The sequence below is a fragment of the Heptranchias perlo genome, chromosome 12, assembly GCF_035084215.1.
Source record: "Heptranchias perlo isolate sHepPer1 chromosome 12, sHepPer1.hap1, whole genome shotgun sequence".
In the NCBI taxonomy this organism is placed as follows: domain Eukaryota; kingdom Metazoa; phylum Chordata; class Chondrichthyes; order Hexanchiformes; family Hexanchidae; genus Heptranchias; species Heptranchias perlo.
Window position 1 is genome coordinate 20,966,125 of NC_090336.1, and position 23,432 is coordinate 20,989,556.

Genomic DNA, 23,432 nt, shown 5'->3' on the forward strand with positions numbered 1-23,432 from the left:
TTTCCATTGATGATGTGTCCTGCCTCTTTTAGTTATGTCTGCACAGAAAGGAGGTGCTTCTTGCAACAAAAATTTCAGTGGGCAGAAAAGGGCCAGAGTGTCAGCACATCCAGGTCCCAAGCCACATTCCATCTTGCCCACACAGATAATTTGCCCCCTGAGCATAGGAATTTGGAGGTGTTGGGAGAGTATTGGATCATGTTTGGGGGGGGGGGGCGGGAGAAGGGACGGTATGAGGCCTGAGCCTGTCCAAGGAGCACTGGTCAGCAATCAGAAATGAGAACTCTTAACTAATGGGAACTGTCGCGGCCCGGCCACAGGATCCCAGCAGATAGAACCTCTCCAGCATTAGTTACTGTGGGTGACCTTGCTGGCTATGGGGCAGCTCCTTGCATCGCATATTAACAGAACTTCCGCCTCTTCAAAACTACTTTTTTTTAAAAAAATCCCCAAATTCTTGCACATAGTGACTGAAACTGATCGTCCCGAGTAGGTGGAGTCCGGCTCAGTCCTTTTAAAAAATGTTTCAACAAATTGAATTTGAAAGTGAGAGAGAGGAAATGCTCGTATCAGATCCTGTCAAATTTTAAAAAAGAATTAGAAGAAACGAATCCCTTTTCCAGTAAAGGGCTGAGATCCATCAGTGGCCCTGGATCAACCCCTCCTCCAGCCTGGAGTTAAAATCCAGGGTGACATCAGAAGGGTGAGGCAGGAAATGGGAGGATCACTGAGACCCTTTATCTCCATTCAAGAGTCACTCGTTCTTTAGTCAGAGGGCAGCCGGCGGACTGGGAGTAACTCGGGTGGAATTGAGCCGGGCCGTTCCCTCCTGTTAGATCTTTCCCTTCCCGCAACCAAGACTCGAAATAAAATCCCTCAGGATGAAGAAGATCTCAGATGGCGCCCAAGTGATCAAAGAGGGCGAACTGGAAAAGAGAAGCGACAACCTGCTCCAGCTCTGGAAGAAAAAGTACTGCGTCCTGACCCAGGACCGTCTCCAGCTCTTCCCGGATTCCCAGAGACGCTCCCGGGGCAAGGACTTAAGCCTGCAGGAGATCAGAACGGTAGACTGCGTGGAGAGGACCGGCAAGTACATCTACTTCACCGTGGTGACCACCGACAACAAGGAGATGGACTTCAGGTGCCTGGAGGAGAACTGCTGGAACTCGGCCATCACCATGGCTCTCATTGAATTCAAGAACAGAGAAGCCATTCAGACCTTCAAATCAAGGCAGGACAGTGAGATGCTGTTTCAGGGCCAGCAGGATAAGCTGCTGGGCAGGTCTCCATAAACTCCTCCGACCCTCTCCAAAAAGGTAAGGACTTAGGGTCCCCACCCCCTCCTCCCAAAGGGAATTCAAGTTATTGTAACATTTCAGATTCAATCCCCCTCCCCTCTCCCCCTGAGTCTGTCTGAGTCAATGTCCGGCCTCTAGCTCTTGCCTTTCTTACTCTGTTTCTCGGCCCTGGTCCAGTCGGGGGATAGTCCAGATTGTTGGTAACTTGTGCGGGTTCAAACCGGACTCGAACTCAGTGAGGTCCAAGTCAACACCGGAAAATGTCAAGAAAGTGGATTCTCTTCCAATTCGCTGCTTATTTCGGACACAGTCTGATCCCCGGGTCTTTGATTTTTTAAGAACTTTTTAAAAAAAACCCAACTCTCGAACTTGGTAAAGTTCCGCTCCGCGATCCTAACACGTGGAGCCTGGAATTTCCGGGAGCTGTAAAATGTCCAATTTAAATGTTACGAGCGGCGCCAACCCTCGGGGTAGGTTCTGGGGGAGGTTCTCTGGGTGTTTCCTGCTACATTGAGAAGCGCCTGTCTCCCATCCCGAAACGGGGCTGGTGTTCCCCAAACCCGGAGCACCCCCCGTTCTCTCTCTCTCTTCCCCCCCCCCCCCGGGTGTCTCCATACCTTGGCATGAGACGGCGACCTGTCTAATTGCGAGGACCCGCTTATATGGGAACTCATACTGACACCAATTTGGGTTCAAAATTTAAACTTGTGGCTTGGCATTGAGCTGTAACATAGCAGGAAGACCCCAGGCGTGTGCTGAACTTGCTGGTTACAAGTGGCAGCAAATGAGCTCATTGCCTCTGAGGAGGAGGAAAAAAATAATCAAGCCAGAGTTGTTCCTACTTATTGCTGTCTGGTGATACATGTGGGGGGGAAGTGAGCGTGTCTGGGCGTTGGGTGATGGCAGGATCAGGCTGAGGTGTGAGGCTTCGCCCATGGTCTGGACTTAGTCCTGAACAACGGTTACATCAGTAGGGAGCTGGCTGCCCACTCCTTTTTGGGATGACACATCAGCATGAGTCAGTGCCCTCAGGATAGGAGGAGGGACGGAAGCGAAGAAAGTTTTAGACGAGGAATGAAATCAGTAACCTAGTTTGAGATGTCAATCTGAAAGGTATAATGGTAAAATATTTTACTATCTGTTAGGCTTTGTTTCTCCTCTCGTCTAAACTCCACTTTACCTATGGCAGAGAGAGTTCCCCCTCAACTAACATGAAAACTAGCACGCCGGGCTTTATCTGCTAATATTACACATTGTAAACTAACTCGTGATACTGACTGTTAAAAAATACCCTGGTCCCTGACTGAATGTCCTCTCTTTCTAGAACAGCCGTTTGATTGTGGAAAAAAAAATCTCTGACTGAGGATGCAGATGAAGGAAATCTAAGGGATTGAGAGCGATTTGAAATGAACGCAATTTCATCCTCTGCTGCTTCTGCCAAATGGATCTGAGCTGCTGCACTCAGAGCCACCGGACACCCGGAATCCGAAGCCAGGCTGAAGGGAGGCAGCCCGCGTGGGCTGGCTGGAAACCTACTTCTCTATTTATTTATCTATTGCAGAAACCAAGGACTTTTATCTTTTTGCATCAACTCTTCACATAAATTATTTTGTAATCTAATTTTGCATATTTATTAAAGTTTTTAAAAAAATAAACTTAAATCTGCCCTTTTTTTCTTTCAATAGTTCAGTCTTTGCACTTACATAAAGTGGGGTTACAAATATTTTTGCAACCATCACCTAAAATGGTCTCCAGGCTTTGTGGGTCACAGAAGAGGGGCCTTAGGGGCTATATATAAAGTTTAAATCAAAGTTCCCATTAACTTACCTATATCCGAAGTTGCTGATACAAATAGATCTTGGTGACCTGATTTAAGATTTATTCATCAATGAAGTAACTGTGCAAATAAACAGCTCTTTCCAAACCTCCAGGCCAACAAATTCAAACAGGAAACACCGACATAAGAAATCTAAGCATGAACTGAGTTCTCTGGCCTTCGAGCATTGGGTTGTACGCATCTAGAGTTGCGTGGGCTCTGGGACCACAGGTTGGGACACCCATGGATCGCTTGGTCGGTTCTTTCTAGGAGAACCCAGGGGCAGCAACTGTAAGAATATAGTTCTTTCCCCTCTTTTCCTGCAGGCACTGATTCTCAGTGGAATATGGTGTCTCAGGCATTCGCCACCCTCCAGTACTTTGCCCAAATGGCCATTCTTTGCGTGTGAGCCTGCAGAGTGTCAACTTTGAAGGGCATTACAGCTGAGCTGAATCCTGCCCTTTTGCTATCCACACGAGTGGTTTCCAGCAGCAGTCACTGGATAGTGATTGTGAATTGGAACGCTGCCTCGCCCAGGGACACTGAGGACAACTGCAGCGTCCTCACTGCTGTCGTGGCTGAGATCTGCTATCGGAAGTGTTGAACATGCTAATTCTTTAAAAATTTCCCTGAAATACAGAAACAACATTCTGACACCTAGCTGCTGTAATTCTTGTAAGGAGTCGCACAACACCAGGTTATAGTCCAACAGCTTTATTTGAAATCACAAGCTTTCGGAGCTTTGTTCCTTCGTCAGGTGAAGTGACTTCACCTGACACAGGAGCAAAGCTCCGAAAGCTTGTGATTTTCAAATAAAGCTGTTGGACTATAACCTGGTGTTGTGCGACTCCTTACATTTGTCCACCCCAGTCCATCACCGGCATCTCCACATCATGGCTGTAATTCTTGGGAGTGATGGGTGCCTTTGTCCAATTGCCCTGCAGACATTGCATGATTCAGATTTCAAAAGGTGAACATACAGGACTATCAGTTCTTACATTACAGCAATCGTGGATTGTAACAAACGAGCAGTTCCTGAAGAGCTTTTAACACCAGTTGGTGTCATTTCCTCGTCTTAGTGCAATGGTTAATACATTTGCACACATTTCCCTCTGGGAAACTTTGATATAGTTATTAATCCACTTAAAAAAAAAACAGGTTAATGACATGTAAAGGAACTTGTGCAAAAACAAAGACAAAAGTAGACGTAGAGTTAATAATTTTTCAGCTGGCATCACGTGCAGAAAATAATACTGGAGTGGATGATGTCAGGCTTGACTAGGACAGTAAGAAAGAAGCTGGTCATTTTGAAAGAACAGGGTGAGCGAACGGATCTTGCACCTGGCTGATTCTAGGCTACTGTGACTCACCGATATGGCTTTGAGAGAGGTGGGAGGGACCGCATCTTGTTTTAAGCTCCTGATCGGTGTTCAGTGACTCCTGTTGGAAAGTGCGTGAATGTGGATATCCGGCTCAGACAGTGAAACAGCCCGATGACACGGAAAGGTAGAAATTATGTGGCAAGGCGCTGGTGCAGAGCCTCACTAGACATAAGTATAGGTTGGAGAAAGGGCGACAACGATAGAGCTGTTTCTGCACTCTGTTCTTGCAATTTCTGCCCTTCAACGTCTAGAATGATCAGGTGGGCAAGGCAAAGGAGGGTTGCTGGCACCCGTTGTTTTTAGTTTAAAAGTTTCTTTACACATCTAAGGACTGAATGAAAATTTTTAATTCACTGGTAATGATCAGTATGTGGGAGGCGTACCTAGAACTTGAACAATTGTAGTGCAGGGTAGGGAGCAGTCTGCTTCTGAAACATTGAGGTTTGTATAGTCGCATGCAGAGACACATACTGTAAATCTATTCATCAGATCATCTTTAATCTTTCCATTTTACAATAGATATAAAAATACAATAGTAATCTACAGCACAAGAACATTAGTGAAAGGGATGTACAGGAAATGGATGACATAATTCGGGGGGGGGGGGGGGGAGCTGACCTTTGACCTGTTTAATGAGTACAGAACCTAATTGTAAACAATTTTACAACACCAAGTTATAGTCCAGCAATTTTATTTTAAATTCACAAGCTTTCGGAGGCTTACCCCTTCGTCAGGTGAACGATGTGAAATCTACAGAACCTAAGGCATGGTTAGTTTTCATTGTGCTTTGTACAGCTGTCAAACAATGATCAATAATTCATATACAGAATATACACATCCTCCTACACCATCTGGTAGAAATTTCAAATCATCCGAGGCTAAGTCCCTCGATGGCCTAGTGTGTGCCTAGTGGCATGTAGCTATATGGATCATTAACTCCCACCTGGATCATGCTTCTCCCCACATCCTGTAAAGACACCATTCTTGTCTCTGTTGCATCTGCTCTGACGATGCCATCCTTCACACCGGAGCTACTGAAATGCTGTTCCTTTTACCTCAGTGGAAGATTTGCCACTACAGTAGTCAATAGATCCCTTAACCGTGTTCGTCCCATTTCCCGTGCTTCTGCTTTCATCTCTTCCCCCTCCTCTGACAACTGTGATGGGGTCCTCCTTGTTCCCATCTTCCACTCACCAGCCTGCTACCACTTCTACCACCTACAACATGATCCCACCACCAAACACATCTTCCCCATCCCTCCTATCTCTGCTTTCCGTTGCCTCCACGACATCCTGGTTCACTTCCACTACTCATTCCTCTAGCTGCTCTTCCCCTGCCACCACCCCCTCCCACTGTCCAAATGTCCAATCCCCCTCCTATACTGCTCTCCAGGGCCCCTAAACACTGTGAGATAGCAATTCATACGTAATTCCTCTGATCTAGCCCTTTGTGTAAATGACTGTTTTTGCATTGTTTGGTGCAAGCACTTACGTGAAGGTGCCATTAATGAGAGTCTCCCTTGTGCCTCTTCCTGTCTGAAATTCAGGTTCTGCAAGCACATCCTCAGCCTCTGGGTCAGTGCCCTCAGCCTCTGGGTCAGTGCCCTCAGCCTCTGGGTCAGTGCCCTCAGCCTCTGGGTCAGTGTTCTCTTCTGACACTGGTTGTGGCAGGGCTTCCTCTTCCACCTGCTCCATGCCTCTGGACAAAGAAGCTGAGCAAGAGGCAACAAACCATAATAATCTCGGAGGCTTTTGCTGTTAATATAGCAACCCTCCAACCCTCCCCACCCCACCACCATCGGTTGAGGCTTCGAAACCTCTGCTTAAACCCCAATAGTCTACTCCAGCATGTTCTTGGTAGTGGCCTCAGTCTCATTATAACAGTCTTCAGCTATTATTCATAGCTGGCTGAGGGTTGTCATGAGCTAGAGCTGAGGACGATAACCTTGGTCCCTGAGCAGCCATCCATTTGCTCTTCCTTACCTTTCAAATAATGTTGGTAGAATCAATTTGTAAAATAAAGGAAACATGCACCTATGGGCACAGAGCAGGTGCACATTAAGTTGTTCATGAAGGGCGTGGCATTGTGGGTGAGGGTCCATCTGGCCATGTGTGCCATTAATAATGCCCTGCATTATGGGGAAACCTTCCACATAAAAGTGCAGAGCTTTCTTGTATTACTGACTTTTTCAGGGGAAATCCAATGCAAAAACTTGCCTCAGCAAACAAGGACCTGCCCCCCAACTGCGTATTTGCACTTGCAAATGTTATGCAAGATTTTCCACATAACTCCATATGTTGCTTGGAAGACCAGTAACAAAGAAGGTGGTCAGTGGCCACCTTGACAGCCACTGGCAGAGCTTTTCCTATCCTGGAACTGGTCCAAAGGGCTGGCTCCAGGAGACAGCATATTTTGTTTATTGCCTCCTCAGGGAACGCAGCTTTCCAAGACTGATCTCCTCTGACCTGTCAAGATTGGTGCACTTTGGTCTGTTAACATGTAGTTGGTTGAAGGGGAATGTGGTATAAGCACAATGTGACAATATAGATGTGTTGGGAGTGGAGACAATATAGGTTCCCTCATCCAACTGGGTGGGATTGCCCTCGCCTGGTTCCATTCCTAACTATCCAGTCATAGGCAGAGAATCATCCCGCTCTACCTGCTCTCGCATCAGTACCTGGAGACCCCAGGGATCTATCCTTGGTCCCCTCCTTTTTCTCATCTCCACGTTGCCTCTCGGCGATATCATCCGAAAGCACATTGGGTTCCACATGTACGCTGATGATACCCAGCTCTACCTCACCACAACCTCTCTTGACCCCTCCACTGCCCCTGATTTGTCTCGCTGCTTGTCCGACATCCAGTATTGGATGAGCAGAAATTTCCTCGAACTGAATATTGGGAAGACTGAAGCAATTGTCTTCAATCCTCACTACAAACTCCATCCCTCTCCCTGGCCACTGTCTGAGGCTGAACCAGACCGTTCGCAACTATGGAGTCTTATTTTACCTTGAGATGATCTTCCGACCCCATGTCCGCTCCATCACCAAGACTGCCTACTTCCACCTCCATAACGTCGCCCGTCTCCGCCCCTGCCTTAGCACATTTGCTGCAGAAACCCTCATCCATGCCTTTGTTACCTCTTGACTTGACTATTCCAATGCTCTCCTGGCCGGGCACCCACCTTGCACCCTCCATAAACTTCAGCTCATCCAAAAACTCTGCTGCCCGTATCCTAACTCGCACCAAGTCCCATTCTCCCATCACCCCTGTACTCGCTGACCTACATTGGCTCCCGGTCCGGCATTGCCTCGATTTTAAAATTCTCATCCTTGTTTTCAAATCCATCCATGGCCTCACCACATCTTATCTCTGTAACCTCCTCCAGCCCTACATCCCTCTGAGATCTCTGCGCTCCTCCAATTCTGGCCTTTTGCGCATCCCTGATTTTCACTGCTCCACCATTGGCGGCTGTGCCTTCAGCAACCTAGGCGCTAAGATCTGGAATTCCCTCCGTAAACCTCTCTGCCTCTCTCTTCCTTTAAGACTCTTCTTAAAACCTACCTCATTGACCCAGCCTTTGGTCACCTTCCCTAATATCTCTATGTGGCTCGGTGTCAAATTTCATTTGATAATGCACCTGTGAAGCACCCTGGGTAGTTTTACTACCTTAAAGGCACTATAAATGCAAGCTGTTGTTGTTCAGGCAATCGACAGGCCTGACAGCTGCGTGCCCGACGGTGCTCACAAAATTCACACCTGCACTTGGAGAATACTTATATGTTTTCTCAAAGTTACAGAGAGGGAGAAAATAATGTAAAATAAAGGAACTGGTAGACAATCATAATGAAGAGTTAGAAAGGGAGACTGAAAGCTTAGTTGAAGAAGTGGGTTTTGAGAAGGTTTTAAAGATGGAGAGAGAAGTGGAAAGGTGGGGTGGTTTAGGGAGGGAATTCCAGACAATTGGGATAAGGCAGTTCAAGGCTCTGTCACCAATAGTGGGGTAAAGTGGAGGGGGGTACATAGGAGGCCAGAGACAGAGGACCGAAGAGAGAATGGGGGATAGAAGACTGGAGGTGGTTGGAGAGATCAGGTGGGGCAATGCCATGGATGGATCTGAAGATGAGGATGATATCAAATTCAATATGTTGAAGCCAGTGTGGGTCAGTGAGGATGGGGATAATGGTCAAGCAAGACTTACTGGGAGACTGCAGGCTGAGTTTTGGAGTTTATGGAGGGCGAATGGCTAGTGAGGAGGACATTGCAGCCACTGAATCTAAAGGTGACAAAAGCACGGATAAAGGTTTCAGCAGTGTTGAGGCTGAGGTAGAGGTGCAATGAGGCAATGTTGCAGAGGTGGAAGTAAGTAGTCTTTGTTATGGATGGGATGTGATTTAAAGCTCTGCCTGTGAAAAATAGCATTCCAAGGTTTCGCATGGTCTGGATCGGCCTGAGCAGGTGGCCATGGAGAGGAATGGGGTTAGCGGCAGAGGAACAAGGGCTGTTACGAGGAGCTGGCCATACCAAACTGACCACATGAGACTCAAGTAACCTTTCAGCATTTGCCATTAGTATGATTGTAGTCCTGCTTCACTGGACAGCCACTCATCCCTGGTTCACCCTCTCTACAAAGCTCCATCCGCCACATTGCATGGTTACCTGCACCAGGTGTGGCACGCGTACCTGCTGCATAGCATGTACAGGTATGGTATAGCATGGTTTCCTGTAGCATCAGCTGGCAGAGGTGTGACACAGTTACCGATAGCAAATTCAAACACGTAGGACAAGTAATTATAGGATTTCTGTTAAATTTTCATCTTTTGTGGAGCCCCTTTTGTTCTACTTTGTACAAAGGGTGAACTTGTCTGATCACTGTTTACAATATGTGAGTTTAACCTGATATGCTCCTGTTTTTAATTTAACGTAATTTTAAAAAATTGGTCTTGGGACATGGGTAATGTTGGGTAGCTCTGAGTCAGTTGTGGCCACCTAATGTGGACTAGAGTCAGGTGTTAGCCAGACCGGCAGGTAATGAACTAGTTAAGTTTTTACCAACAATTCATCCTTCAGCAGTTCTAACAAAGGGTTAAAGACCCAAAACGTTAACCTAATCTTTTTCCTTTCTCCACAGATGCCACCTGACCTGCTGAGTGTTTCCAGCACTTTCTGCTTTTAATTCAGCCTTTATGGTCATTTTTTTTCTGGTGCTAGTGCATAGATTTATTAAATTTAGTTTCACAGCTTGGCATGGTGGGGTATAAACTCATAACCTCAGGGTTGCAAGTTCAGTAACATAACCACTACATCACCGTCCCCATTTGTACTCTATAAAAAGATAGAAATGTTGGACAACAGCAACTGTTATTACTACTGCCCACCTTGAGTTCAAAATCTTTCAGCTAAATTAATTTTATGTGACAATGGTGGCAATTTCATGTTACATTTTAAATTCTTCACATTTCTAGTTCCTGATTTCCAGTATGTACCAGTTGAACACTAACATTTTTGGTATCCACATACCTATGATCAACAAAAACAGACTGTAACTCTCCAGTGCTAGATCTTATCAACTCAAATCAAAGAGGGTTGGATTGAGGCACTGGTTGCACAGTATGTTATACGACCACATTGCCATCTCACTGCATATTTTGCTCTAGTGCAAAATTGTTGATGTGGCAAATGTTGAAATCATTTACAAATTAGATTATTGTTGTGTTATTGCAATTCCCTTAAATTAATGATGGACTGGACCTGAATCCTGACCTTTGCACTTTCACTTCTGGAAGCCAAACTAGCCCCTAAAGTCATCCCAGTGTTGACACCACTCTGGCACTTTTAGTTGCCATTGTTCACAAAGATGTAGATGCAGACCAGCAAATTGACCACAAACTGCAGATAGCCGAAGGACGAGAACCCATATAATTCGTACAGGAAGCCTCCGATAGTGGGAGCCACCGAGCGGATGAGAGAGTGAACACACGTATTCAACCCCAGTATCGCACCTAGGGAAAGAGAGCAACAGCAGATTCACAATCATATAACAAATGAGGGAAAAATGAGAACAGTGTAACAAGCCTGGTGCAATAATCTGGCCTGGCTCCTACAATCCAACTCCCGTGCTAGCACAGTAACTCAGCCTGGCTCCTACAGCCTAACTCCCCCCACCTGCACAGTAACTCAGCCTGGCTCCTACAGCCTAACTCCCCCCACCTGCACAGTAACCCAGCCTGGCTCCTACAGCCTAACTCCCCTCACCTGCACAGTAACCCAGCCTGGCTCCTACAGCCTAACTCCCCCCACCTGCACAGTAACCCAGCCTGGCTCCTACAGCCTAACTCCCCCCACCTGCACAGTAACCCAGCCTGGCTCCTACAGCCTAACTCCCCCCACCTGCACAGTAACTCAGCCTGGCTCCTACAGCCTAACTCCCCCCACCTGCACAGTAACTCAGTCTGGCTCCTACAGTCTAACTCCCCCAGCAGCACAGCAACCCAGCCAAGTTCCCATAGCCTATTTCCCCAAGCTAGCATAATAAATCAAGCCCACCTGCCCCAGCCAATATAGTAATTGGCCTGGTTTATATAGGCCAACTCCCCAAGCCAGAATAACAGTCCAGACGGAAACTATTGCCCTTACCCCAGCCATCTCAGTGAACCAGCAAGTGTCCCAAAGCCCAACTCCCCTAGCCATTGGTTACGCAGCCAGGTGCTTCTGCTGAATCACTCTGCTTAGCTCACCAACCTAACCCTCCCAACTACCTAGCTCAGCTTGTTCACCCAGCCAGCCCCAGCCCAGCTCCTTTCTATTGTTTAGGGCCGAGTAAATGACGTAGGCTATTTCCATTTCTCTCTTGCTGAATGACATCAGCGATCTGAGAGAGAGCAGGGCTAGTGTCTCAGAACTTCAAAAGTGATCTGGGTAGAGCGATGTGAGAAATCAGGTGGGGGAAACTATAGCTGCACACAGGTGCGAATGATTTTCAGTGACAACTTGCATTTCTACCACATTCTTCATGTGCAGGAAGATATCTCAACTACTGTTAATACTGCAACTTGCATTTATACAGAGCCTTTAATGTAGCAAAACATCCCAAGGTGCTTCACAGGAGCAATTATCAAACAAAATTTGACACCAAGCCACATAAGGAGATATTCGGACAGGTGACCAAAAGCTTGTCCAAAGAGGTAGGTTTTAAGAAGTGTCTCAAGGGAGGAGAGAGAGTTGAAGAGGCGGAGAGGTTTAGGGAGGGAATTCCGGAGCTTAAGGCTTAGGCAGCTGAAGGCACGGCCGCCAACGGTGGAGCGATTAAAATCGGGAGATGCGCAAGAGGCCACAATTGGAGGGGCGCAGAGATCTCGGAGACCTGAGACCTGGTGGAAGACACAGAGATAGGGAGGGGTGAGGCCATAGAAGGATTTGAAAACAAGGATGAGAATTTTAAAATCAAGGCATTCCCAGACCAGGTGCCTAAGTAAGTGAGCACAGAGGTGATGGGTGACTGGGACTTGGCGTGGGTTAGGAAACGTGCAGCAGAGTTTTGGATGAACTTTTTTTTAATACGTTCATGGGATGTGGGCACCGCTGGCGAGGCCAGCATTTATTGCCCATCCCTAATTGCCCTCGAGAAGGTGGTGGTGAGCCGCCTTCTTGAACCGCTGCAGTCCGTGTGGTGAAGGTTCTCCCACAGTGCTGTTAGGAAGGGAGTTCCAGGATTTTGACCCAGCGACGATGAAGAAACGGCGATATATTCACAAGTCATGATGGTGTGTGACTTGGAGGGGAGCGTGCAGGTGGTGTTGTTCCCATGTGCCTGCTGCTCATCCTTCTAGGTGGTAGAGGTCGCGGGTTTGGGAGGTGCTGTCGAAGAAGCCTTGGCGAGTTGCTGCAGTGCATCCTGTGGATGGTACACACTGCAGCCACACTGTGCCGGTGGTGAAGGGAGTGAATGTTTAGGGTGGTGGATGGGGTGCCAATCAAGTGGGCTGCTTTGTCCTGAATGGTGTCGAGCTTCTTGAGTGTTGTTGGAGCTGCACTCATCCAGGCAAGTGGAGAGTATTCCATTAAACTCCTGACTTGTGCCTTGTAGATGGTGGAGAGGCTTTGTGGAGTCAGGTGGTGAGTCACTCGCCGCAGAATACCCAGCCTCTGACCTGCTCTTGTAGCCACAGTATTTATGTGGCTGGTCCAGTTAAGTTGTTAAGTTTCTGGTCAATGGTGACCACCAGGATGTTGATGGTGGGGGATTCGGCGATGGTTATGCCATTGAATGTCAAGGGGAGGTGGTTAGACTCTCTCTTGTTGGAGACGGTCATTGCCTGGCGCGAATGTTACTTGCCACTTATCAGCCCAAGCCTGGATGTTGTCCAGGACTTGTTGTATGCGGGCACGGACTGCTTCATTATCTGAGGGGTTGCGAATTGAACTGAACACTGTGCAATCATCAGCGAACATCCCCATTTCTGACCTTATGATGGAGGGAAGGTCATTGATGAAGCAGCTGAAGATGGTTGAGCCTAGGACACTGCCCTGAGGAACTCCTGCAGCAATGTCCTGGGGCTGAGAAGATTGACCTCCAACAACCACTACCATCTTCCTTTGTGCTAGGTATGACTCCAGCCACTGGAGAGCTTTCCCCCTGATTTCCATTGGCTTCAATTTTACTAGGGCTCCTTGAAGCCACACTCGGTCAAATCATGCCTTGATGTCAAGGGCAGTCACTCTCACCTTACCTCTGGAATTTAGCTCTTTTGTCCATGTTTGGACCAAGGCTGTAATGAGGTCTGGAGCTGAGTGGTCCTGGCAGAACCCAAACTGAGCATCGGTGAGCAGGTTATTGGTGAGTAAGCGCTGCTTGATAGCACTGTCGACGACACCTTCCATCACTTTGCTGATGATTGAGAGTAGACTGATGGGGCGGTAATTGGCCAGATTGGATTTGTCCTGCTTTTTGTGGACAGGACATACCTGGGCAATTTTCCACATTGTCGGGTAGATGCCAGTGTTGTAGCTGTACTGGAACAGCTTGGCTAGAGGCGCAGCTAGTTCTGGAGCACAAATCTTCAGCACTGAAGTTTATGGAGGGTGGAAGATGGGAGTCCGGCCAGGACAGCATTGGAATAGTCAAATCTAGAGGTAACAAAGGCGTTGATGAGGGATTCAGCAGCAGATGAGCTGAGGCAGGGGAGGAGACGGACGGCGTTACGGAGGTGGAGGTAGGCGGTCTTGGTGATGGAGCGGATATGTGGTCGGTAGCTCATCTCATGGTCAAATAGGATGTCAAATTTGCGAATGGTCTGGTTCAGCCTCAGACAGTGGCCAGGGAGAGGGATGAAGTCCAGAGGTAACGGTGCGGGAGTGGGAAGAGAAGCCATTGCAGGTAATTCTCTGGCTACGACTGGATAGATAAGAATGGAACCAGGCGAGGGCAGTCCCGTCCAGCTGGGTGACGGAGGAGAGGCGATGGAGGAGAATGGTGTGTCAAAGGCTGCAGACAGGTCAAGAAGGATGAGGCGGGATAGTTTACCATGGTCACAATCACATAGGATGTCATTTGTGACTTTGGCCGTTTCAATACTGTGGCGGGGCGGAAACCTGATTCAAACATGGAGTTGCGGGAAAGATGGGCATGGATTTGGGAGGCGACAACATGTTCAAGGACTTTGGAGAGGAAAGGGAGGTTGGAGATGGGATGGTAGTTTGCAAGGACAGAGAGGGTCAAGGATGGGTTTTTTGAGGAGGGGGTGATGACGGCAGATTTGAAGGGGAGGGGGACAGTACCTGAGGAGAGGAAACTTAACAATATCAGCTAACATTTAATATTTAATAACAGTAATATATTAATAATTACAGTATTGTATTGTCAACTTACCAGTATCTGCGGGAGGAACTATTTTGGTTAAGATACTATTGGTGGTGAGGTAGAAAACGGAGATTCCTAGGGACATCGGGATGCAAATGAGGCAGAAATGGATTACGTTTGTCATCAATGCCTGAAGAAAAACAGATGGAAACTATTAACTTTGGAATGAAGGAGTGACTAAAAACAAAACGACAGACTTATAACAGCATGTTCTGTTAGTGATGTACACAAGGCGGAGGTGCGCCCCCAATCCTCTGAAGGTTTTTTACATTGCCAATATCACAGTTTAAGCTCACAGAGAAGAATGGCCACTTGGGTGAGATATTGGAAGGCGCTTGGCAAACTATAAGCAAGCAACAGTCACTGTTTCCAGATTAGGGGGAGGGGGCAGGAGAAAATCGGTACGAACAAAAAGCTCCCAGGACTGCGCTGGAGCTTTTATATTGTGATTCGATCTGCCCAGGCTCCAGTCTCCCATAACCCTTGCTGCTTGTACTTAGTAAAGAGGCTCAGACTGCATGACAGTTACAGCCCACCAACAAAACATTCAAAGGACTTCAAAGGCACCCAGCAGCACCAAACACTCACACTACCATTTATGTTGCCCCCTCTCACTGCTCCAAGCAATGAAATCCTATCCATCTTATATCAGGTCCTGTGCATTCACCTCAGCCTGGGCATGCTTTAAGATCCACAGGAAGAGATCCCTGACCTTTACCCTGTGACCCTTATCTTACACCACTGTGAGGATGTGGACTAGCCTCAGGCTGTGAGCTGCATCCTGCCATTAAAACCATATCCACAAGCACAGCTACCATAGTCAGACAGTTCAAGGGGTTAGTGTGGTGATGGACAAAAGCCTTTATTTAACATCGCTCTTTGAACTGCAGTTGAAATATTTTACTCTTTCCTGCCAATTTTCTCCCTTCCTCTCTCTCATTGGGTACGGCTCCAAGAATGCAGCAGCCCCCAGTACCTCACCCAAGTGGACAATCTTTATGTGTGAGCCTGCAGAATGAGTGTGGACAGGCTATTCGACTGAGTGGCATCACAGCCAAACCTGATCGCGTTTTCACTTGATGTCTACTCAGACACCCACCCAGCAGGCCTATTGTATCCATGAACGAGATCCCTGGCTGATTTTTTTTCTCCCTTCTGTAGCCCAAAGAAGGAAGGAAGGAAGAAAAAAGGAAAGAAAAAACTTGCATTTATAGTATGTCTTTCACATCCTCAGGACGTCCTAAAGTGCTTCGTAGCTAATGAATTACTTTTAAAATGTAGTCACTGTAGTGTCAATTTGTGCACATCAAAGTTTCTCAAACAGAAATTGAATAAATGAGCAAACAATTAGTTTAATGCTGTTGGCTGAGAAATAGATTTTTGCCAGGACACTGGAAGATGTCCACTACTTTTCTTCCAATAGTGCCATGGGATCTTTTACATCCACCTGTCAAGGCAGAGGGAGCCTGGGTTTAACATCTCTGAAAGACGGCCCCTCCTACCATATAGCGCTCCCTCAGTAATGCACTGAAGTGTCAGCTAGATTACGTGCTCAAGTCTTGCAGTGGGGCATTAGCCCACAACCCTTTGACTCAAAGGCAAGAGTACTATCACTGAGCCAAGCTGACATGCGACATGGGCCCTGAAACCAACTGTAGCATCCGAATACCACCCTGTCTGGGATCAGCTAACTTAGCAAAGACATTCTAATTTTGTGGCTCAGTAAAACATCACATTGTGCATTACGCACTGGGTTATTGGGGACCTGTGCTCTCATTACTTACTTGAAATCTCAGCTTTGAATACAAGGAAGAGTGAAAAACCTTACCCAGTGTAATGCAGGGACACAAGATCAAAACTCACCGTAGCCAAACCCACCAGACAAATCACCAGGATGGACCAGAGAAATAGGGTTCGCTCTGCAATCTGCAAAGTCAGCCATCCAACCACTAGCCCCTGCATAACCTAGGGAAGAGTTAAAAACAATAAGAGTCTTAATCCAGCCACTGACATTGATTAAGCTTGACAACATGTAATACCTTGGGAGAAAACAAGTAGGGGACTGGGTGCAGTACTGTCCTATGACCCAGGATTGAGTCCAGCCAAGACTAATGGGATGAAATTCTCCTCTCTCATGTTATAAAAGCATTAGAGATATCGGTACAGATATTGATCCCTCTTTGTTACCATTCGTTCCTCTGGAGATGTTTGAACTTAGGACCTTCTGGTCTGCATGGCTCAGTGTCACATCAGGCAATGTTTTACACACTGGGTCATCAGGGAATCTGTGAACAGCTTTAACTTCTAATCGTGAATCAGTAGAGATGAGCATCTGTGTGCTCATGCTAAATACTATGCTTTCAATGTTGCATGTGTAACTATACACAGTGCTCTATGTAGAAGTGCACTGTCTGAGGAAACATCTGAAGTTGGCTGCACATGGAGCTTGAGAGATATTGGTTGTATGTGGAGCTGACATTTACCTTTCTCTGCATTCACTGACTACAACATAATGCTGGGTGGTTTCTGTAACTCAGTCATTAACTGGCAGCAGAGTCAGTCCACCTGCTTCATTCACAAACAGGGAGGTTACTTCATCTCTCTTTCAAACCACCTCATTCTTCTTTTGTTTGCTGTCACTGAGCTCAGATTCCAGTTAGGCAAACAAGAGCAGGACAGGTGTGTACAGTGACCTCCAGACATGGAGCCGTGCCCTTGCACTGCTTACGAGCATTGTACTGCAACCCAGCTCTCTCCAGACTAGTGCACCACCTGCTGTGGTACTGAGCCACAAAGGTTGGAAGATTCCAGTTTTGAATCATGGGCTGCACTGAATGGCTGATTTCAACATGGGCAGCAGTACAATCGGCCTCAGTATTCCTGGACTAAGAATGGGAAAGTCAGCCAGGGTTCCCATTTCTGACTGTGGGACCATCCTCTGGAAAGTGCATGCAGTGATGAAATTGATCAGGTGCAGCTGTGATGCCCCTCTTCCCCCACCTCCCCTGTTCTCAAACACATTGCTGACAATTCACTGTCTGCACTGACACATTGAGAAAGGTCACTTGTCAGAGCTACCAGATCGCTGCAATCCCCTAAGGAACAGTACCCCAGAATGAGCAGGCAACTTCAGGAAATGGAGGGAGAAAATTAGGATTTAAAAATAAAATCACGGTCCACACTGAGATTATGGGGTCCCTTGACAATGGACTGAATATAAAAAGAAAAAAAAACTGCAAATGCTGGAAATCGGAAATAAAAACAGAGCCCTGTGTCTGCAGCTGACCTGCACAAATGTGCCCTGCTCTTGTTTGCCCATCTGGAATCTGAGTTCATTGTCACTAAACAAAGGAGGAAGGAAGTAGTTTGAAAGGTTTGCAATAAAGCCACCTCCCTGTTTGTGAATGAAACAGCCAGACCAACCCTGCCAGATAATGATGCAATCTTCAGTTCAGATGAAAGACGCACACCCAAATGTCATAACCTGACTTTTCTCGACAGAAACCCTTGCGCAGAATGCAGCTACTGCCATGGCGATGTGAGGTACTTTTTCCAGGGGGGTGGAAACCGATGCCAATCGGGTCACACACGTGGCCTTTGGCATGCAACGCACAAGACGGTGGCAGGAGTGCGATGCCAGAAACGTTAGGCACATGAGTGGCTTACCTGTTGGGAAGGTTTTCACAAAATGATTCGCAATTTGAATCCTGAGACCTGGGAGCACTAGCAAACCATGGAATCTTAAGACCCCAGAAGACTGGCAAGCATGGCAGCATGCCAAGGCACAGCAGGTTATGATCCTCATAACTAAGGCATTGGACTCGCATGCAAGGGATCCTTTCAAAAAGAGGGGAGTGATGTGACAAAAATTAAGCATTTACGTCTGTTAGATGATGTATAGGATTTTTTTTATTGCTGGCCACAATGCACACAGGTTTCTAGTTAGATAGCGTGAAGGCATTTTTCAAGCTAGATGGAATTTACATTATAGTCTGGCTAATAGCCGTTCCTCAGGGCAAGGCAGAAATATGTGCAGTTCCAGAAATCCTTGGTATGCATGGTTTCATGATTGACATTATAGCTGGATGGGGACCCATCTAGCAAATAATTCAAAGTATTTGGTGCAGATCAATGAATCAAGGTAGTGGCTTTGATAGACAGCTGTGTCTGGTGTGAAGTAATTACATTTGTCGGGTTTGTGAGGCAGGCAGGGTCAATGATTCTTTATCGTCCCTCTGATGACAGCTCTGTGGCCAGGAGCTTCCGATTGTGGGCTTATACTTGGTGGCCTGTGCTCATCTCACAAGTCAGTCAGTCTAAAGCCAGCAGAGAGTTGGAGCTAAAGCTGGCTCCATGGCAGCTATTTAAGAAGTGAGCAACTTTGTTTCAAGAATCATTATCATTTTAACAGTTAGCACAGGAAAAGATTTGTTTTTTTCTCATTTCAAGGAGAATAGTAAAGGTTGTAATATGTTTGTACTGAATACTGTTTATTTACCTGTTTAAGGTTCAATCCATCTACCAAAGACTAGCAGGTTGCATGGCAGTATGTGATATATTCCAGTAAGCTAGAATGCAATGACAAGGGTTCTCTGTTTGATCCCTGGGTCTCACTACATTTACATAGATATCAGGCAGATAAAGACACACTCTGGTTCATAGAGGATGAGAGGTTCGTTTATGGGCATGGTCATAGACACTGAACCCAGGTCATGTACCTAGCGTAAAAACACAAAAATGTAACAGGCAGCAACGCAGGAATTATTTACAGACTGAGAACAATCTGTAAGTGCTGAGAAATCTCAAAGCAGAGACTAGACCTGTTTGCAAAGAGCCAACCAGATTTCTGCATGTCTCACCTGCACCAGCATACTCCCAAGTTCTTCGGTAAATTTTTGTGCCCTTCAAATTGAGGGTTAAGAGTAGAGTTGCCAACTCTGGTTGAATGTATTCCTGGAGGTTTCATCACATGACCTCCCGACTCCAACTGCCCCACCCAGTTAAACTGCCATTTTTCCCATCTCCAATATTTTTATAACTAATATAAGAAAGTGTTCAAAGAAAATGAAAAACATACAATTTCTTTAACTGTTCCTATGATTTTTCTCCTGGATTGCTCGCCAAAAATGTCTAGGAGATTAATTTTTAATTCCTGGAGATGCCAGGACAATCAGAGTGTTAGCGAATGGAATGCATTCTTACTTTTTACACCCAGTATCCCATGATGCACTACCAGATTGAGCATGGTTTAGATCAGGTGTCAAACTCAATTTACATGGTGGGCAAACTGACACTTGGCGTGGGATATTCAGCAGAAGTTACTTGGGGTAGAAATTAGTATGCATTTTGCCTTTTTTGGGCGTAAAACGGGCGCAATGTATACCAATTTCTGGGTGCGAGATCCTGCAACTAATCTGTGTGGCGGAATATTAAGTCCCAGATGTACAAAAAGGTCAGAAATGGGGATGTTCGCTGATGATTGCACAGTGCTCAGTTCCATTCGCAACCCCTCAAATAATGAAGCAATCCGAGCCCGGATGCAGCAAGACCTGGACAACATCCAGGCTTGGGCTCGTAAGTGGTAAGTAACATTCGCGCCAGACAAGTGCCAAGCAATGACTATCTCTAACAAGAGAGAGTCTTAACCACCTCCCCTTGACATTCAACGGCATTACCATCGCCGAATCCCCCACCATCAACATCCTGGGGGTCACCATTGACCAGAAACTTAACTGGACCAGCCATATAAATACTGTGGCTACAAGAGCAGGTCAGAGGCTGGGAATTGTGCGGTGAGTGACTCACCTCCTAATTCCCCAAAGCCTTTCCACCATCTACAAGGCACAAGTCAGGAGTGTGATGGAATACTTTCCACTTGCCTGGATGAGTGCAGCTCCAACAACACTCAAGAAGCTCAACACCATCCAGGACAAAGCAGCCCGCTTGATTGGCACCCCATCCACCACCCTAAACATTCACTCCCTTCACCATCAGCGCACTGTGGCTGCAGTGCGTACCATCCACAGGATGCACTGCAGCAACTCGCCAAGGCTTCTTCGACAGCACCTCCCAAACCCGTGACCTCTACCATCTAGAAGGACAAGAGCAGCAGGCACATGGGTACACCTCCACCTGCACGTTCCCCTCCAAGTCACACACCATCCCGACTTGGAAATATATCGCCGTTCCTTCATCGACGCTGGGTCAAAATCCTGGAACTCCCTTTTTAACAGCACCGTGGGAGAACCTTCACCACACGGACTGCAGCGGTTCAAGAAGGCGGCTCACCACCACCTTCTCAAGGGCAATTAGGGATGGGCAATAAATGCCGGCCTCGCCAGCGACGCCCACATCCCATGAACGAATAAAAAAAAAAATTGGTCCTCACTGTTTTTAGGTGTACCTGGTTGAAATCAGTGATAGAGCGATTTAAAATGTGAAGAAGGGTCCTGCATGCCAGGCAAGCTCCAACTAGTTTTTCCAGTTATACAGGAGTCCTTAAAAGAAATTTCCTTGAAGAAATGGTAGGGAAAGTTTTTTTTAAACTTCCCTTCCTGCAGAGCGTGAAGGAGCAGGAATGCACCACAGCACCACCGTGGGCCACTGCCGGCCAATACTGAGCCCTTCTGCATCTCATTCCTCCACGTTTTGGAGCTTGTGATGTAAAATCAGGGCATGCAGAGAGAATCCTTGGTCTCCGTACCCTTGCTCCCCATTTGCCCATCGGTGGTAACACTATTTACTCAGAGTAAAGTCCCAACTCATCCCATTCTTCAGTGCACTCCCCCCTCCCCGAGCCCAATCTAATTTTTCTACATTAAAAGTGCAAGTGTAAGTTGTTGTAGTAGAAGTTGGATTCTGTTGATGGTATTTGATAGGCAGATGAAAGCAAAATCTCCATCAGAAGGTAGTAAACTGTGAGCTCAAGGATCTTCCTCACCTTGAGAAGTGCTTCTGTCCAAAGCGCTTTGAAGGAACGTGACTTTCATTCACACCCGATCCTTAGCATATTGGACAAACTGAAAGTCAGAGCCAAGATCTAAAATTGGCCAGAGTGCTCTTGACTTACCAGGGTTCCTCCTTCTAACTGCGAGCTCTGCTGAAAATGAGCTGTGTGGAGGTCAAGTGAAGATGGGATGGGCTGATGACCTCATGATTCAATACCCTGCTGACCCTGATCATCTAGCCTCACACCCGAAGAATGATCACTTGAGTGAAGTAATGGAACCAAACCCAACAAGGAGCTTTTACACGAGAGCAGTACAGCCGATGACAGGCATATGATTCACCAAGCATTGACTGCATAGCTAAATTTTAAAAAACTTCTAGATCTGCAGTGAACTGACGGTATCATAGATCAATGAAAATGTTGCTCCACAAATTTGCTTTTGTATTAAGGCCTCCTGTTCCACCAAAGTGTGTTCAGGGAGCTGTTCTCTGGATTACACAGCAGAGCTCAGCACATTTGCAGAAACTGGCACCTGAAGCCCACTGTAAAAGGATAGAGTGGTACTCAAGAGGTTGTTTTTCATAAAGAAAGAACTTGCTTTGATATAGTACCTTTCACAAACTCAGGACACCCCAAAGCACCTCACAATCAATTAATTACTTTTGAAGTACAGTCACTGTAACGTAGGAAATTCTGCAGCCAATTTGTACTTAGCAAGGGTCCACAAACTTCAATGAGATAAATAACCAGATAATCTGTTTTTAGTGGGTATTAGTCGAGGGACAAATGTTGGCCAGGACACCGGGAGAATCCCCTGATCTTCATCGAATAGTGGCATGGGATCTGTTACATTCACCTGAACCTGAAAGGGCAGATGGGGCCTTGGTTATCGACAGTGCACCACTCCCTCAGCAGTACACTGAAGAAATGTAAAAGTCCCTAATGTCTTCAGGACAGAGAAGAACGTTGGTAAAGAAGGGAGGGTATTTTTTTTAAAGTTGTTTCAGAGAGCTGGTATGCAAAGATTAAAATAAGCAGTCAGAGAGGACGCATTTGCCCAAAGGCCATGAGCGTTTGTGTGATATGCATTTTAATCAATCAGCCGCAACAGTTGTCAATTTGCCAAGAGTTTCAGCTACCCACATCTTGAGGCCAGGCCCCAGGTTGAATATAGCGTGGGTTTGAGCCCCCTTCTGTCATTACGCTGGAACTCGTGAGGTTGGAATCTGGAACATCAAGATGGATGCTCTAGGGACAACTTTTTTCCCCTTCATTCCTCATTCCCAACACAATCAGCCCTGAAACAGCTCTCTCAATAGCTGAACTGGCTGGTTGATCTGGAGATGCCTGGTCCGGTGTTGCTTGGTGAATGGCCTTGGTCAGCCACAGTTCAGCAAGTTGTACCTTCCACTTCCTGTTGCCTACTGTACTCTTCCAGTATACCCTCAACTAGCTGAATATAACTGAGAAGCCCCACTGTAGGGAATCAGTAGGACCAGCCCAGTTGTAAGTCTGTTCAATGTGTAACAATGGTCTCTACACCATTTTGCATATGAATGAGCTGCCAGCAGGAGGTTTATTTTGCCTTCGGGCTTGTTTTGAGACACATCTTTTCCCACGGTTGCACTCTCAGCTATTTAATTGTCACTCACTTTACATTCCGCCTCCAACTTCACAGGTGCCAAAGTATTAGCATTAACCATTGTGAGAAAGCAAGTGGCTTGGGTGGAGAGGAAACTCAGGTATTTCAGGTTAAAATCAACATCACATTAAATCAGCATGAAAGGCATTATGTTGGGTTGAAGCAACTCAGCCAGTCTCCATGATCTTTTAATACCACATGTCATTGAAAGATCTAAGGAACAACTGGCATCCAATAACCAACGATATGACAGCCGAGATATTGTGAACAGGAGGAACATTTCAATAAGAGTGGTATGCCCAATAAAAAAAATTCTGTCACTTTACTGGATAAAGGTCTCCACTCTGCACTGAGTTAGCTGATCTCAGACAGATTGCCCTTGGATCAGTGAACAAAATAATTCAGCTAGAGTTCCCACCCCGATCACTGTCTAGTTACTCAGCAGGAAAATGTTAATGTGTGGATGTCAGATGAGAACAAGATGGT

The 23,432-nt window shown here is 46.6% G+C and overlaps 2 protein-coding genes across 6 annotated transcripts in view; one reads left to right on the plus strand and one right to left on the minus strand.

The window, feature by feature from the left end:
• The first annotated feature begins 753 nt into the window (after positions 1 to 753).
• Positions 754 to 2,953, plus strand: phlda2 (pleckstrin homology-like domain, family A, member 2). Of its 2 annotated transcripts, none has more exons than XM_067993482.1 (2): positions 754 to 1,316; positions 2,623 to 2,953. In XM_067993482.1, exon 1 carries the CDS (start codon positions 882 to 884, stop codon positions 1,290 to 1,292), a length of 411 nt encoding a protein of 136 aa, XP_067849583.1. In that variant the 5' UTR covers positions 754 to 881; the 3' UTR covers positions 1,293 to 1,316; positions 2,623 to 2,953. The 2 variants fall into 2 exon arrangements, with proteins under 2 accessions (XP_067849583.1, XP_067849584.1); XM_067993483.1 differs by having other exon boundaries at positions 2,628 to 2,953.
• A 2,014-nt stretch (positions 2,954 to 4,967) lies between these two features.
• slc22a18 (solute carrier family 22 member 18) overlaps positions 4,968 to 23,432 on the minus strand; it is a 93,694-nt gene continuing 75,229 nt past the window's right edge. For all 4 annotated transcript variants that reach the window (XM_067993750.1, XM_067993747.1, XM_067993749.1 and 1 more), the window contains 3 exons: positions 16,219 to 16,320; positions 14,365 to 14,485; positions 4,968 to 10,498 (listed from right to left, as the gene is read on the minus strand). In XM_067993750.1, coding sequence (XP_067849851.1) covers positions 10,332 to 10,498; positions 14,365 to 14,485; positions 16,219 to 16,320 — 390 coding nt within the window. In that variant the 3' untranslated portion in view covers positions 4,968 to 10,331. The remainder of the gene's footprint in view (positions 10,499 to 14,364; positions 14,486 to 16,218; positions 16,321 to 23,432) is intronic.